The sequence below is a fragment of the Hippoglossus hippoglossus genome, chromosome 15 (assembly GCF_009819705.1).
Source record: "Hippoglossus hippoglossus isolate fHipHip1 chromosome 15, fHipHip1.pri, whole genome shotgun sequence".
NCBI lineage: Eukaryota > Metazoa > Chordata > Actinopteri > Pleuronectiformes > Pleuronectidae > Hippoglossus > Hippoglossus hippoglossus.
Genome location: NC_047165.1, coordinates 457,501 through 473,915, shown reverse-complemented (window position 1 = coordinate 473,915; position 16,415 = coordinate 457,501). Strand labels below are relative to the sequence as shown.

The window sequence follows — 16,415 nt, the reverse complement described above, 5'->3', positions numbered from 1 at the left end:
AGAGCCCGAGACCAGACCGTCGCCACCTTAAGATCTGAGCTGGAGAACCTGCAGGACGCCATGAGGACCAAAGCCGCTGAGCTGGACTCGTTAAAGACAGACCGCGCCCGCCTGATCCAGGACCTGAAGGAGCAGGCGATGGCGGTGGACAACCTGCAGCTGCAGCTGGACGGAGTCTCGGAGGAGCTGGACCGGAAGAGGAGCTTCGAGCAGCAGCTGCAGGAAGTTCTGGTGAAGGAACAGACCAGAACCTCGCTGCTCCAGTCCAGGCTGGACGAGGAGAAGGAGGAGGTCTGTCGTCTGAGCCAGGAGAACAGTAGCTACACCCGGCTGGCTGACCAGCTCTCCACACAGATCGTAGAGATGGAAGAGGAGATCTCCACCCTCAGAGACCATCTCCGAGATCTCAGCTCCCAGCTCAACGAGACCGCGGACCTGGTCCTGAACCTGAGGAGGCAGCTCAACTCAAGAACCAGTAAGGTGGATCAGCTCCGGGCCGAGGTAGCAGACAGCGCTGGTCTCTTACGTCACGTCAAGTCGTCATCTGAGACGAGGAACAGCAATGTTCAGCTTGAGGCCAAAGACGGAGAGCTGGTCCAGGTCCAGCAGCTGCTGCAGGCCCTGCAGGACTCCCAGGACCAGCTGAGGACGTCAGAGCACGAGTTTGAGGAGGAGAAGAGGAAGATGAGGCAGCAGCTGATGGAGCTGGAGCAGCTGGTCCTGGCTCTGGAGGAGGTGACGGAGAGTCCGCTCAGGTTTGTGGAGCATGAGACCGAGTCACATTCAGAGCGAGGTCTGAGTGACAGCTAACCTCTGTCTGCTGACGACTAATCACATCCATCATCTGAGACTCGGGTCCTCAGGTAGAACTGAATGAAATCACCCACAATGCACTGCTGCAGGCTGAATCTGCGGTCTGATTGGCTCTGTGTGGAATGCTCTAACTCTTCACCTCTAACCGAAACATCTAAACGCATGAGACCGTTCATCACTCAATCACATGTTTGTGTCCTTCTCTGCACACTGAAGATGAGGATTTCATCGTTTTTGTAGAAAGTGAAAATTTAAGGTTTCGGTCTGTTTCAAACAAGTGAAAACCAAACAGCTGAAATATAAAGTTTCAGTTAGTTCACTTTGTTTGAAACACACCAAGCCTTCAGCAACCTGATCTGAACATTTACACTGACACAGCTTCAGATTCATTTCAGTCAATTCCAACACCTGATTTCATCATAACTCAATAACGTTCAGCAGAGAATGATTTTCCTCCCTGAGCGTCGCTACGTTCACTGAAGCAGCTGAATATGAGACGCATCTGTTTCTGATTTATGTTGTGTTGGATGCAGGACTCAGCTGGAGGAGCTTCGATCAGAGAACGTTGCTCTGCAGGAGCGACTGAACGTCCTGCAGCAGGAAGTCCAGAACCTGGAGGACGACGTCGCCAAGAAGAGGTGAGAAAACGTTGTTCAGAACTGTGGATGAAGTGATGATATGAAAGTTGCAGGTAAATTCAGTCACAGCAAAGTAGAAAGTTTCATTCAACAGGATGAAAATATAAAGATCTGGATCACAGAGGGAATCAGTTCTATCATGATGACACTTTTATAATGAGCAGTAGATTTTTCTATCTTGGTGGTTTTGACAGAAAAACTTAAAACCTTGATGATGAGAAATGAAACCAGGTGAAATTGAGAAGCTTCTTGTCTCGTCAGGAGGAAACTCGACGAGATGGAACGAGAACACGAGAGGAGCAGAGAGGAAGAAGAGAGGCTGCACAGAGAGGTGAGGCAGCTCCGTCCTGCCGACGTGCCATCGAGCAACACCATGAATCCTAACAAACTCTGACATCTGATCTCTGCAGAACTCTAAATATAGAGAGGAGGTTCTGGACCTGAGCAGCAGGAACCTGCAGCTGAGCAGCGACAACGCTGAGCTGAGCGCCCGTCTCCGTGGAGACCAGGAGTCGGCCCGGATGCTGGGGGAGCGCCTTGCCACCGTGTCCAAGGAGAAGGAGGAGGAGGGAGCTACGGTGAGAGAGGAGCAGCTGGTTTCACATCTGTGTGGAGACACCAGGTGTGAACTCACCACACACAGATGTTCACAGGTGTGAACTTAGTGTTCAGAGGAAAGGTTGAACCTTTATGTAAGGTTGACATGACAACATGTTCCAGGTATCTGCAGATTTAAAGTTTCTGGATCTCTGTCGTTTCAAATCGTCTGATCAAGCGTGACTCAGAACAGAGAATCTCTCTGTGCCGCATTAAAATAAAACATGAAAAACTGGAGCAGACGTGTCAGAAGGAACGGTTCAACGCTGTTGGTGTCTCTCCTCTCATTGGCTGACGTGTGATTCAGGTGCGGCGGCTGCAGGAAGCAGCAACGCAGCAGGAGAGAGAGAAGCTTCAGCAGCAGACGTCCTGGACGCAGGAGCGACATCTGCTGGAGAAAGAGCTGAACTCCTGCAAGGACAAGGTGAGAGTGACGCTCGGACTCGAACCTTCACGCCTGGGGGGGTCAGATATCAATAGCTCCTCCCACTGACTAACATCAGTAGCTTTGTTGCTGCGGAGACGTTGTTGAGCCGTGTTGGCGTTTTATGCTTTAGTGATGACGTGTGGTTGAAAGCTCGGACTCAAACCCACTTCCTGTTTTTCCTCAGCTAGGTCGTCTGTCGGAGCTGGAGGCGGAGCTCAGCGCTGAGACTCTGAAGCTTCAGTGGTTGGAGGAGGACAAGGCCAAACTGCTGAGAGACGCCGACGACCGCAACCACAAGGTCACAACCGACTCACATCAAAGAACCAATCACAGAGAGACGTCTCTGTCTCACCGCTGTCTCACCGCTGTCTCCTCAGGTGGAGAAGCTGCACCAGTCGCTTCTCACTCTGGAGTCGGAGGCTGAGCTGCTTCGCTCTCAGCTCCACGCCCAGGAAGCAACTGACCTGCAGAGGGCGCTGGATGATGCTCGCAACAAGGTCAGAAATACAACAGGAAATGACATCAGATACTTAGTTTGATATACTGACAGTTAGTCATCAACCACTCTCCTCCTCATCCTCTTCTTCTTCTCATCTGCGCCCCCTGCTGGTCGTCAGGTGGAGGACTTGGAGACGAGCATCGGGAAGTTGATGATGGAGAAGGAGGAGCTGTGTCGGTCTCAGGAGGAGCAAGCGTCCATCACTCTGCAGGAGGAGTCGCACAGACAGAGAGTCCAGGAGCAGGAGCTCCAACACAAGGTACCTCACCCCCTCACCCCCGTTAACGTGGCCGGTGTCGTTCTCGCCTGTTAATGTGACCCGTGTTGTTCTCAGCTGACGGAGCTGCGGCTCCAGAGTGTGGACGTTCACAAACTGACGCAGGAGCAGCAGAAGCTGAAGAACAAAGTGAGCGAGCTGGAGATGGCCAGGACGCAGGCGGAGAACCAGGTGAGAACCTCAAAATCGAATCATCATCTGAGCTTGGACTCATGACATCGTCAGGTTAAACCCTCAGTGTTGCGCAGGCGCGGGACACGCGGCAGCTGCAGGAGGTGCAGGAGCGAGCGAGCGGCGGCCGCATTGAGCAGGTGGAGCAGCTGCAGGTGCGACTGCTGGAGGAGCAGAGGAGGAGTCAACAGCTGGAGGAGACGCTGAAGCTTCAGGCTCAGCAGAGCAGCTCTCAGATCAGCGTCAAGCAGGTAAACGCAACAGCACCCCCTGAGGCTGAGGAGTGTAACAGAGTAGCAGCTTCTGAGTCTCAGTCCGAGTGGCTGACGGACATTTCATCATGTCTTTGTTTTAACAGGAACATTTAGAACATCTGTTGATGTTAGCAGGCTAATGCTAATCTCACACACACACGGCTCAGGTGTCTGATCCAGGATCCGTTCACACTGAAACCAGATTAACTATGAAAGGTCGGTGTTGTGTTCAGGATCAGTACGAGAAGGCAGTGGCGTCGTTGCAGCAGAGGACTGAGGATCTGGAGCTGAAGCTGAAGGCCGTCCGCTCGGTTCTGCAGGAGAAGGTCCAGGAGGTCAAAGAGCAGGTCTGTCTTCAATCAGGTCCTCATTTCATTGGAACATCAAAAACACTGAGCCGACGAACGCTCAGTCCAGCTGTCCACATACTTTTGGCCTCACTCTGAAGTTTGTGTCGTCTGCAGATGGCGAAGAACGCCAAGTCCAGCGGGCTGCTGAGGATCTGTACGTGGAGAACTCTCAGCTGATGAAGGTGCTGCAGGTCACCGAGCAGCGGCAGAAGAAAGCAGAGAAGAACAACTTCCTGTTGAAGGAGAAGGTCGGGGCACTCAACAGGCTGCTGAGAGAGATCGTCCCCCGTGTCGCTCGCCACGTAGCTCCCGCAGGAACAACTCCGCCCCGCAGGTTCAGGGACCAATCAGCAGCTGGTCTGAGATCAGTTTCACTAAAGCAGCCAGGGGCCGTTAGCCTAGCTTAGCACAAATACTGGAGGCAGTTGGAAACTGTGAGCACCAAGTCTGGAAGTAATGGAAAAGCTCTTAAATCTGTTACGATGAATCAGCAGAAGTACGTGACTTTGAAATCTGACAATCTTACAAATCAAATCTTTATCACGAGAGAAATGTCAAACAAATTACGTTTGGTCACTGTTTGTATTTTCTTAAGCTTTTCTTTGAAAATTCTGTCTTTATTTATTTTCTCAAATGAAAACTTTCTGAAATTTTTTTCTTACATTCCGACTTTTTGAACAGGTTAGAAATTCAAATGTGAAAACGTCGACGTTTTCTCATAACTGTCGTGTTTAACTTTAACATTTCCTCGTTCAAACCAGAGTATTTTTTAATGTCAGTTTTATTTGACGTGTGAACATGTGACTCACACGTTTCCTGTTTGCATCATGTGACGCTGCAGGTGAAATAAACATTTTTCACTAAATCAAGTTGCCATTATGTTATTTTTGTTTTAATCAGCTTCCTGTTTGATCGTGTGTGTGTGTGTGTGAGGCGATAGGTTGTGGTGGTCAGGGGGGGGGGGTTAGTGAATGCACTGTCAATGTGTCCTCACAACCATAGAGAGACGTGTGTGTGTCATTGACTTATTTGGCTGAACTGGAAACACTTGTCTTTCCATCATTGTGAGGACGTGTTGTCACACCAGGTGAGTCTCAGGCGTCAGATTCTCGTTGTCATGACAAACTGATGAGACGTTTAGAAACTGATTTTATTTTTCTGAAAACAAACATTACATCGTCTGATGCTGAACTCTGGTGATGAAGAGCAGATGTTCCACCTCTCAGCTACTTAGCTCCGCCTCCTTTAGGACACAACGTGCTCCAGGACGCCCTGACGAATCAGCTGCTCACATTTCCACCGCGGCAGGAAGTGCTGAGGACACAGAGACAGACGGTGACGTGAGGACTTCCTGTAAACTAAAATCTCATTGACGAGTGTGAACTCTCTGAGCTGCCGTAGGTTTGTGTCCTGACCTGACTGTTCTTCTTCAGCAGAATCACTGTCCCGTCATCGATTTCAAACTCTCCGTGGTCCTTTAAACACCTCACCTGCAAACAGACGTGTCACCGTGGTGACGTCAGACTTATTGTCCCCTGAGGGAAATTGGTTTTCAGTCATTTCAGTACAATCAACACAACACACAGGTCTGTGATTGTGGATGATTTTAGAATCAGTGTGTGTGTGATGACGGTTTTAGTTTGTTGGGGACAGAACATGTTGTAGAAACATCTGGAACCAGTGCAGCTGGACTAAGCAGCAGCAGGAGGCGGAGTTTACAGATGGAAGTGATGTCAGAGCTCAAACGGCGTCTCACCTCGATGTAAAGACTCTTCGGAGGCTTCATGTCCTGCGTGATGTCCAGACCTTCTCCTCCGCCCAGAGAACGCATAAACGACGCCAAAGACTTTTTATAGTTACTGAACCACTGCAGCTGCGGCAGGAAAAAGGAAACAGCTGATTTTGAATCATCAACACAGAGAAAAACCAGTGAAACATCTTTTAATTAATTCACATAGAAGCTGACTCATCAAAAAAATACTGGATCCTACATTTCCCACAATGCTCAGCAGACGTCACCAGGAAACTGACCCTGCACCAATCCTTTAACTCTCACCTCCTCTGCGCACATGTGGAATCGAACGTTGGCGGGCAGAACGCTGCCGTACTCCCAGCGCAGCGCTCGGATCCTCAGCAGGCGGTCGTACCTGAGGGGGCGGAGACAAAAGACATCAGCGTCGTTCCACCTCTAAAATATGGAAGTAGAAACTGAGCGTCTCCAAACCTCAGTGCGACTAAAGAAAACGTTGGACTAATCGTTCATCGACAATTAAAACTGATTCACGTGTTTCTGACGATAAACCTGAGTTTCATCTGAAAACAGGAAAACGAGCTGCAGAGAGAAACGCACGTCACATGTTGTGACTGGTCATGTGATGTGCAGGTGTGTGTCAGATGTGTGTGGTGTCAGGTGTGTGGTTACAGGTGTGTGTCAGGTGTGTGTGGTTACAGGTGTGTGTGGTTACAGGTGTGTGTCAGGTGTGTGTGGTTACAGGTGTGTGTCAGGTGTGTGTGGTTACAGGTGTGTGTCAGGTGTGTGTGGTGTCAGGTGTGTGGTTACAGGTGTGTGTCAGGTGTGTGTGGTTACAGGTGTGTGTCAGGTGTGTGTGGTGTCAGGTGTGTGGTTACAGGTGTGTGTCAGGTGTGTGTGGTGTCAGGTGTGTGGTTACAGGTGTGTGTCAGGTGTGTGTGGTTACAGGTGTGTGTGGTTACAGGTGTGTGTGTGAGGTGTGTGTGGTTACAGGTGTGTGTGAGGTGTGTGTGGTTACAGGTGTGTGTCAGGTGTGTGTGTGGTTACAGGTGTGTGTGTGAGGTGTGTGTGGTTACAGGTGTGTGTGAGGTGTGTGTGGTTACAGGTGTGTGTGAGGTGTGTGTCAGGTGTGTGTGGTTACAGGTGTGTGTCAGGTGTGTGTTACAGGTGTGTGTCAGGTGTGTGTTACAGGTGTGTGTGTGGTTACAGGTGTGTGTGTGAGGTGTGTGTGAGGTGTGTGTGTGAGGTGTGTGTGGTTACAGGTGTGTGTCAGGTGTGTGTGTGAGGTGTGTGTGGTTACAGGTGTGTGTGGTTACAGGTGTGTGTGTTACAGGTGTGTGTGTGGTTACAGGTGTGTGTGGTTACAGGTGTGTGTGGTGACAGGTGTGTGTGGTTACAGGTGTGTGTGAGGTGTGTGTGAGGTGTGTGTCAGGTGTGTGTGTGAGGTGTGTGTCAGGTGTGTGTCAGGTGTGTGTTACAGGTGTGTGTGTTACAGGTGTGTGTGGTTACAGGTGTGTGTGAGGTGTGTGTGAGGTGTGTGTCAGGTGTGTGTGTGAGGTGTGTGTTACAGGTGTGTGTGTTACAGGTGTGTGTGTGGTTACAGGTAGGCAGTGACGCAGCGCTGGTTCCTCAGGAGGCAGCAGTGACGCAGTTTGATTGAAGGAATCAGTTCAGCTCGACCTTCAGATTTTGCCTCGTTCCTGAAACACAGAAACAAACGAGTCAGGCAGGCCCCTCCCCCTCTTCATTTTATTATCACTTATCAATAACATCTGTTTTTCCACTGATTGATCAAACGACACTTTAGACAGGTTCAGTTTGAACAAAAAATATAATTTAACTGATGTCATGAAGATGAGCTGTTGCCTCTAATATTTATATATTTATGACAACAGTGAAAATATCTGAACATACATCAACAACAATAAAACATTTAAAGGTTCAGTGTGTAGGATTTAGTGACATCTGGTGGTGAAGTGTTATGTTGCAGCTGAACACCCCCCCCCCCCTTCATAACATGACAGAACCTGTGGGAGCTTCACTTGTCATAGAAACTCAAAAGGTTTAGTTTGTCCAGTCTGGGCTACTGTTAAAAAAACATGGCTGCCTCCGTAGAGAGGACCCGCTCCTGATGTAGATATAAAGTATTTAAATATAAAGTATTTAAATATAAAGTATTTAAACATAAAGGCTCATTCTAGAGTAAAGAAAACAACAATTTGTACAATTTAGATTAAACACTAGTGAAAACATCACAAGGATTATTTTGTATTCTACCAAAAGATCCTTTCAGCTGAATCTTACACACTGGTCCTTTAAATAAAGAAAAGTGTTCATAAACTTATAACTATACTTGATTAACTTATAAATAAATATATGATTTTAATCTGATTTAATGTAAAAGTCTCACACGTCGCTCTGGTTCTGTTCGTACAGACACTCCATCTCCTGTAGAACCTGCCGCAGCCCATCCTCCTGAGAACCACACAAACCACACAGAACAGACAGAACAGACAGAACCACACAGAACCACACAGAACCACACAGAACCACACAGAACAGACAGAACCACACAGAACCACACAGAACAGACAGAACCACACAGAACCACACAGAACAGACAGAACCACACAGAACCACACAGAACAGACAGAACCACACAGAAGAGACAGAACCACACAAACCACACAGAAGAGACAGAACCACACAGAACAGACAGAACCACAAAAACCACACAGAACCACACAGAAGAGACAGAACCACACAAACCACACAGAAGAGACAGAACCACACAGAACAGACAGAACCACAAAAACCACACAGAACCACACAGAAGAGACAGAACCACACAAACCACACAGAAGAGACAGAACCACACAAACCACACAGAACAGACAGAACCACACAAACCACACAGAAGAGACAGAACCACACAGAACCACACAGAACAGACAGAACCACACAAACCACACAGAACAGACAGAACCACACAAACCACACAGAACAGACAGAACCACACAAACCACACAGAACAGACAGAACCACACAGAACCACACAGAACCACACAAACCACACAGAACCACACAGAACAGACAGAACCACACAAACCACACAGAACAGACAGAACCACACAGAACAGACAGAACCACACAGAACAGACAGAACCACACAAACCACACAGAACAGACAGAACCACACAAACACAGAACCGCACAAACACACAGAACCACACAGAACAGACAGAACCACACAGAACAGACAGAACCACACAGAACAGACAGAACAGACAGAACCAGACAGAACAGACAGAACCACACAGAACAGACAGAACCACACAAACCACACAGAACAGACAGAACCACACAGAACAGACAGAACCACACAGAACAGACAGAACCACACAAACCACACAGAACAGACAGAACCACACAGAACAGACAGAACCACACAAACACAGAACCACACAGAACAGACAGAACCACACAAACACAGAACCACACAGAACAGACAGAACCACACAAACACAGAACACACAGAACTATAATGATTATAATCATCACATTAAATGAACAACTCCATGTCCCAGCTCCGTGAGAATATGAATCATTCAATCAAAGATCGTCTTCGGTTTCTCTGCTGAAAAAGTTGTTTGTCAAAATATTTTGAAGCCGAACAGTAAAACATTTGATGAACTATGTGAATTAATATTCAGATTATTTCTGGGAGGAGCAGACTTCTGAGTATAAACACTTGAATGTTGAAATGTGAGATGTTCCGAGGGGGCTCGGGTGGACTCACGTTAAACGCCGGTAACTGGCCGTCGTGGATCCGGTGGAGCTCTCTGATGAGCTCCGTGGATTTCTCACAGAACATCGTGAAGTTTCACACGAGGATCAAAGGAAAGATCAAAGGAAGAAGCGACTTTATTCCACTTCGTCTCCCTGACGACCAGGCTGCAGCGCGGGAAAAGTGCTCTTCTGGCGACTGTTATCGTCACGTGACCGGAAGACGTGGAACTCCGGAAGCTGCTGAGGGACAAACTTCATCCGGACGAACCGTCACCGCGGAGCGAGTGAAAGTGAAGCGGCCTCAGAGATGCAGTGAAGCGGCCTCAGAGATGCAGTGAAGCGGCCTCAGAGATGCAGTGAAGCGGCCTCACGGGTCAGATTTGATTCGTTACAACAAACATTTACTTTAACAAACCACCGGAACTGTTTAACCCGCGGTTACTTCCGCTTAGCAAACAGCGGCTAAAAAGAAACCTGTCAAACAGCATCGAGAGGCGGCAGAGAGAACCGGGAGAGGCCGGTTTGAGCCCCGGTACAGACCCGGTACCGACCCGGTGTGTCGTTATAAAAGTCGTTATAATGTTTTACTGTTTTAACGTTAGATTTAGTAAACATCGCTTCTCGGTGAAGCTAATTAGCTTCGCTGCTAACTTCACTGATGACTCGTTCACGGTCCACGGGAAAAAAACAGCTCCGACAAACAAACTTAATATTAACTTATTATCGTTTACAGTGATGAATATTGAAAAAAGAAAATAAATCGTCTCAGAATAAAGGAATTGCTGATTTTCTTTGTTCCATCACAATAAACCAGATATTTGAGTGTTTTGAACAGATTGACTCTGATATGTGTTATAATTCAAATCAAATCTAACAAAGTATCAAGTATCTACTGGAAGTAAAAATACCTGAACTGCACAGTAGAAATACTTTACTATGAGTAGAGAATCATCATCAACTAAGTAAAGTAAAGTTTGAAAGTAACGAGATTGAAGGATAGTAATGATGATGATAGAGATACATGATGCTGTGTTTTAGTAGCTCCATGTTGGTGTTGTCTTTGCAGCTGGAACACAAGTTATAATTCAGTCAAATGTGTTTAGTGTGATCCGGTACACTGAGGTGTCAGAGTCAGTGTTTCCCTGTTAGAGATTCATGGTGTTTAGCAGATTTGTTGCTGTAACTAAACAAGATAGTTAGTGAATTCATCTTAAATACATTTCTGTTGATGACTTATCTTACGAGCTGTACGTGAATGCATCGCGCACCTGCTCTTATTGTAACTTTTCTATAAAGCGGTTTTGTTTTGGTTGTCGTTGTTCCGACGCTCCCCAGAGGCCGTGGAGGCATCACGGTGAGACCACGTGGTCGTGGTCCTGGCCTGTGATTGGCTGCGGATCAGCTGCTCTCTGCGGGTCTCAGCTGGAGGATCAGCGGGGACTCGCTCCGGCCTCAATCCGCTCTCAGCGCCCCGTCTGCCGCAGGACCTCGGCCTCCGTCCCGCTCGGTTCTCTGTCGTTAATCCTCGGTTCTCTTCTCCAGTGATGAGGAAGCGGAACCACTCGCTGACTGCGGAGAAGGACCGCGGCACCACCGGCTCTCTGCTGGACAGCGACCCGGACCTGAAGCAGCGTCCCGGCAGCAGAGCAGCGGGGCCCGCAGCCGGTGACCGGCAGGGCCCGGAGGAGGAGGGGGGGAACATGGGGAAACCGTTCAGGAGGTGAGACCGGAACCGTTCACACGTCACAACTGATGTAAACTAGTTCAGATCGAATCATCTGACGATTTGTAAATAGATTCAAAACCATTCACTGATTTCTGAGGTTTACTGCGGATCATGAAATAATTCTAAAGTATATGGATACGAAAGTCATAATTATGATAAGTAAACAATACTGAAGATATCTTGTACTTCATGCAACAAGTAATTGAAAGATGCCTTAGATTAAATAAAGAAATTAAAGATTATTTGGGTTAATGTTAAGAATGAACAATAAGAAAAATTTAAAATGTAAGAAATAATAAAACAATATGAAAAAATGATCAAATTAAAACAAACAATGAATTAAGATTTTAAATCATTATTTTTTAAATATTATTGTCTCAGTAAATGATAAAAACAACCTGATAGAGAAGCTGCAGTTTTTACATCTTCTGATGTCGGACTAATCCGACAGGTTTCATTAAGACTGACAGAGACACACACACACACACAACTCACACACACACTCACACAACTCAGACACACACTCAGACACACACACACTCTCACACACTCACATACACTCACACACAACTCAGACACACACTCTCACACACACACACACAACTCACACACAACTCAGACACACACTCAGACACACACACACTCTCACACACTCACATACACTCACACACAACTCAGACACACACTCTCACACACACACACACAACTCACACTCACACTCACACACAACTCAGACACACACACACACACACAACTCACACACACACACACTCAGACACACACACACACACACACACACACACACACACAACTCAGACACACACTCAGACACACACACACACTCTCACACACTCACATACACTCAAACACACACTCAGACACACACTCACACACGCACACACACTCACACACGCACACACTCTCACACACACACCAAAAAAAAACGTGTCTCACATGACCGTTCACCTACACTGGTCACGTGGTGTAAACAGGAAGTAGATGTCTCCTCTGCAGCTGGTTGCTTAGTAACAGAAACTCCTCTGAAGGAGGAGCAGTGATGGTGAAGAGTCAGAGCAGCGACGACGAGGTGGAACTGTTACTGACAGGAAGTGTTAGAAACAGGAAGTGTTACTGACAGGAAGTGTTAAAAACAGGAAGTGTTACTGACAGGAAGTGTTAGCTTTGTGTTCACCGCTGGTAGTCGAGTCACGTGACTGATGAGAACCAATCAGGAAGAGAACGTGTCATCGTTTACTAAAGTCTCAGTTTCTGTTCCGACTCAAACACAAACCCAGAGTTTTCAAACTGAAACGAGACCAGCAGCGTTTACACCAGCCGTAACCATAGCAACAGTCATTACATTACATTTCATTGAGCTGACGCTTTTATCCCAAGCGACTCACAATAAGTGCATCAACCATGAGGAACAAACCAGAACAACAAGAATCAAGCACATCAATCAAGTACAATTTTTTTTCAAGAAAGCCAAACTACAGAGTGTTGATGTAAAGTGATATCATAGCAAAAAATGTGTTATTTATTTCAACCCTATGTAAAAGCTAGCGGAGCTGCAGTAGACGTTCCACGTGTCGCCGGGCGTTAAGCTTCCTGTCCTCAGATGAGACATGATGGAGGCTGATGTTTTATACACACACACTGAGTAACAGTGAAAAGTATTCAGTCACTTTAAAAACACTAAGGAACTAAAAGTTTCAGAGTTTGTTAAAACATGTAACAGATGATAATCATTTATATGTTTTAAATAAATATCTGTAGCTTCGTCGTTTTAATCTTGTGATGTTTTCAAACTGGTTCAAGTTACTGATGTGAAGAAGAAACACAAAACCACCTGGTTTTAACTCTTCTTGATTTTTCAAGTTTAATAAAAAAATAATAGCAGCTTCAACAGTGAAACTGCAGAATGTTCCTGAGTTCGGCTCGTTTTCACACTGTGGTTTTTTGCTCAGTCACATGATCTGTGTCAGATATGTGCACTGACAGGAAGTGACATCGCTCAGGTCACGGGTTCGACTCCCTCGTCGTCTCGTCTTCCTCAAACTGAAGAGTGAAAGAAGAAGTGCACTCTGTTCGATGGAGTGTGCGTCTCCGACCTCAGGTGACCTCACAGAAGTACAGAACCTTGTGGAACTCCAAAACTAACTATTTATTATAAAGTTCATGGTCAAAGTGTAAAATATCAAACATCAATTTATGTCATAAGATATGTTGATAACAAATTTGAGGAATCATTAACAAAACATTTTTAATATAAACATTAGTTTCAGCTCCGTGTGTTTTTATTACGACTCGTGTTCTCTGAGAAACGTGACACGTGGATCTAAACTCGTTCTCATGTTTCCTGGTTTCCTGTGTCCGTGGAAACAGGATGTTGATGTTTGTTCCTCAGGATCAGTAAACTCTTCATCCATCCACCTCTCAGGTGGTCGTCAGTGATCTGTTCGCTCGTCTCCCCGGAGCTGAACCCGACGCTCAGTCGACGTCCGAGGCTCAAACTGCTTCATCATTTATTTTCATTGGACACGAACAGAAGACAAACTGCAGCTGAAAATACAAAATACATCATCATGTTATCAACATGACAAATCACCAGCTGATGTTAGAATCTGAAGATAAAGATTGATCGTCTCTGAGAGGAAACTTTACGGTTTCATTCTGCCTGAACCTGAACCCGAGCTCGAACCTGAACCAGGACCTGAACCTGAACCTGAACCCGAACCTGAACCCGAACTCGAACCAGGACCTGAACCTGAACCTGAACCCGAGCTCGAACCTGAACCAGGACCTGAACCTGAACCTGAAACCGAACCTGAACCCGAACTCGAACCAGGACCTGAACCCGAACCTGAACCCGAACCTGAACCCGAACCAGGACCTGAACTCGAACCTGAAACCGAACCTGAACCCGAACTCGAACCAGGACCTGAACCTGAAACCGAACCAGGACCTGAACCTGAACCTGAACCTGAAACCGAACCAGGACCTGAACCCGAACCTGAGGGACAGGAGGAAACGTTGTCTGTAAAGAAGCTGAGTCGTGTTTCAGCTGCTGCAGAGAACCAGGTCTTTATTTAACAGATTCATTTAGAACCAAACGGATTCAATGTTAGAAAATCTTCAATTGATGGATTTATTAGTTCATCGGTGAATTATCAGAAGAATCATTGATGATGAAAATGATCATTACCTGAATACTGCAGCTTCCTGCACCACACACACACACACACACACACACACACACACACACACACACACACACACACACACACACACACACACACACCCCAACCCCCCCACCTCTCTGCTGCGGCTTCACCTCCGTGTGACCTTGAGGTTTCAACACTCAGCTAATAATACTGCAGACTCACACACACACAGGACTTTCATGCATTTACAGAAGACCCACTCTAACCTACTCCTTTTCTAAACCTAACACTAATAATAATATTAATTATAATGATAACAGTAATACTAATGTACATAAAGAGTTTGTTGGTGAAGGTTTGAGCTCGACTCTCAGACTCGTCTCTACTGAATCATTTAGATCCTCACAGCTGCAGGATCCTGTAACAGAACAGTTCTCAGATGACGCTTTTATATTTCAACACAGAAAACATAGAAACAGTGGAAGTTTGCAGGAAGTGATGTGTTGTTGTTGTGTGTCCTCAGGTTGAGTCTTCTGGGGAAGATGCAGAGAATCGTGTTGTGGCTTCTTCTTGTCTACATCTCCATCCCCTTCATCATCAAACTGTGTCCGTCCATCCAGGCCAAACTCGTCTTCCTCAACTTCGGTGAGTGTTTACAGCTGCTCTGCCACCGCCGCCATTTTTATCTTATCTCATCTAGTTTAGTTTTATTTGATCTGGTTCTGATTTCTTTATTTTATTAATTCCTTCCGTTTGATAACTTGACTCTGAACCTGAACACAATGTCAAACAGGAAGTGGGCGATGATTGACAGTGAGTGTAACAGAAGTGTCTGATACAGTCGTCAGCAGTCATGTGACCTCTCCTCCCCCCCCCCCACCCCCCCCCCCCCCCCCCCCTCAGTGACAATGCCGTTCTTCATCGACCTGAAACGACCTCTGGACCAGGGGCTGAACCACACACACAACTTCTACCTGGAGCCTGAGGCTGGACTCAGGATCGGAGTCTGGTAACACACACACAGACACGCACGTGCACACACACACACACAGACGCACGCACACACACAGACGCACGCACGCACACAGACGCACACACGCACACGCACGCACGTGCACACACACACACACACACACACACAGAGCTCAGACGGATCTTGTTCTGATGACCATAAAACGTTCTGGTCAGTTGTGATTTTTACAGACATTGATGTGAACCTGAACGTCTCATCCTGATGTTTCTGATTAACTGATCTCTGATTGGATGTTAACGTAGGCAAGATGACTCTTGGTGAGCTGTGATTGGCTGGTTCATTGGAGTCTGTTGTCTGTAACGTGTGTTCCAGGCACACGGTTCCCGCTCACATGTGGAGAGACGCTCAGGGGAAAGAAGCCGACTGGTACGACTCCACGTTTAGCTCCGCCCACCCTGTCATTCTCTATCTCCATGGCAACGCAGGAACAAGGTAACCCACCATCACACGTACACACACATCACAACTACTTAACGTGAAGCTTTTATTTTGTTGTCACTTCCTGTGTGTTACTAAATGTTTCTTCTTCCTGTTTCTGACTGGAGACTTTGACCTTTGACCTTTCTGTTATTTGTCTGCAGAGGAGGAGACCACAGAGTCCAGCTGTACAAGGTACACACACACACACACACACACACACACACACATCATATCCTGTTAATCAATGTCACTGTAACTTTGTGTTACATCCACACCGACATGTCTTGGTTTTAAAACTCATCACTGTTGCTATGGTTACACCTTCAGCTTCTGAATCAGACTTTGTTTAATGCTGCGGGTCTGCTTTTCTTTTGAAACTTCTGTGGTTGTGCTTTTCTTTTGAAACTTCTGTGGTTGTGCTTTTCTTTTGAAACTTCTGTGGTTGTGCTTTTCTTTTGAAACTTCTGTGGTTGTGCTTTATTTTGAAACTTCTGTGGTTGTGTTTTA

At 46.7% G+C, this 16,415-nt stretch overlaps 4 protein-coding genes across 5 annotated transcripts in view; 2 read left to right on the top strand and 2 right to left on the bottom strand.

Annotated features, from left to right (window-relative positions):
* entpd6 (ectonucleoside triphosphate diphosphohydrolase 6) overlaps window positions 1-16,415 on the bottom strand; it is a 49,244-nt gene that overhangs the window by 5,200 nt on the left and 27,629 nt on the right. The window lies entirely within an intron of this gene.
* LOC117775182 (paramyosin-like) lies at window positions 8-4,592 on the top strand. Its single transcript, XM_034608101.1, has 12 exons — window positions 8-755; window positions 1,347-1,451; window positions 1,713-1,782; window positions 1,862-2,029; window positions 2,356-2,472; window positions 2,660-2,773; window positions 2,853-2,972; window positions 3,093-3,233; window positions 3,309-3,422; window positions 3,500-3,673; window positions 3,910-4,023; window positions 4,141-4,592. Exons 1-12 carry the CDS (start codon window positions 61-63, stop codon window positions 4,201-4,203), a joined length of 1,995 nt encoding a protein of 664 aa, XP_034463992.1. The 5' UTR covers window positions 8-60; the 3' UTR covers window positions 4,204-4,592.
* Window positions 5,158-10,183, bottom strand: gins1 (GINS complex subunit 1 (Psf1 homolog)). The gene is made up of 7 exons (XM_034608115.1): window positions 9,576-10,183; window positions 8,187-8,251; window positions 7,378-7,476; window positions 6,083-6,173; window positions 5,783-5,899; window positions 5,442-5,516; window positions 5,158-5,340 (listed from the first exon to the last, which is right to left on the bottom strand). Exons 1-7 carry the CDS (start codon window positions 9,648-9,650, stop codon window positions 5,272-5,274), a joined length of 591 nt encoding a protein of 196 aa, XP_034464006.1. The 5' UTR covers window positions 9,651-10,183; the 3' UTR covers window positions 5,158-5,271.
* Window positions 9,795-16,415, top strand: part of LOC117775185 (lysophosphatidylserine lipase ABHD12-like) — an 18,825-nt gene continuing 12,204 nt past the window's right edge. Inside the window, exons 1-6 of one of the 2 annotated variants that reach the window (XM_034608107.1) lie at window positions 9,795-9,938; window positions 11,108-11,285; window positions 14,979-15,100; window positions 15,359-15,464; window positions 15,801-15,920; window positions 16,070-16,100. In XM_034608107.1, coding sequence (XP_034463998.1) covers window positions 11,110-11,285; window positions 14,979-15,100; window positions 15,359-15,464; window positions 15,801-15,920; window positions 16,070-16,100 — 555 coding nt within the window. In that variant the 5' untranslated portion in view covers window positions 9,795-9,938; window positions 11,108-11,109. The remainder of the gene's footprint in view (window positions 9,939-11,107; window positions 11,286-14,978; window positions 15,101-15,358; window positions 15,465-15,800; window positions 15,921-16,069; window positions 16,101-16,415) is intronic. The other variant, XM_034608106.1, reaches the window with a different exon arrangement.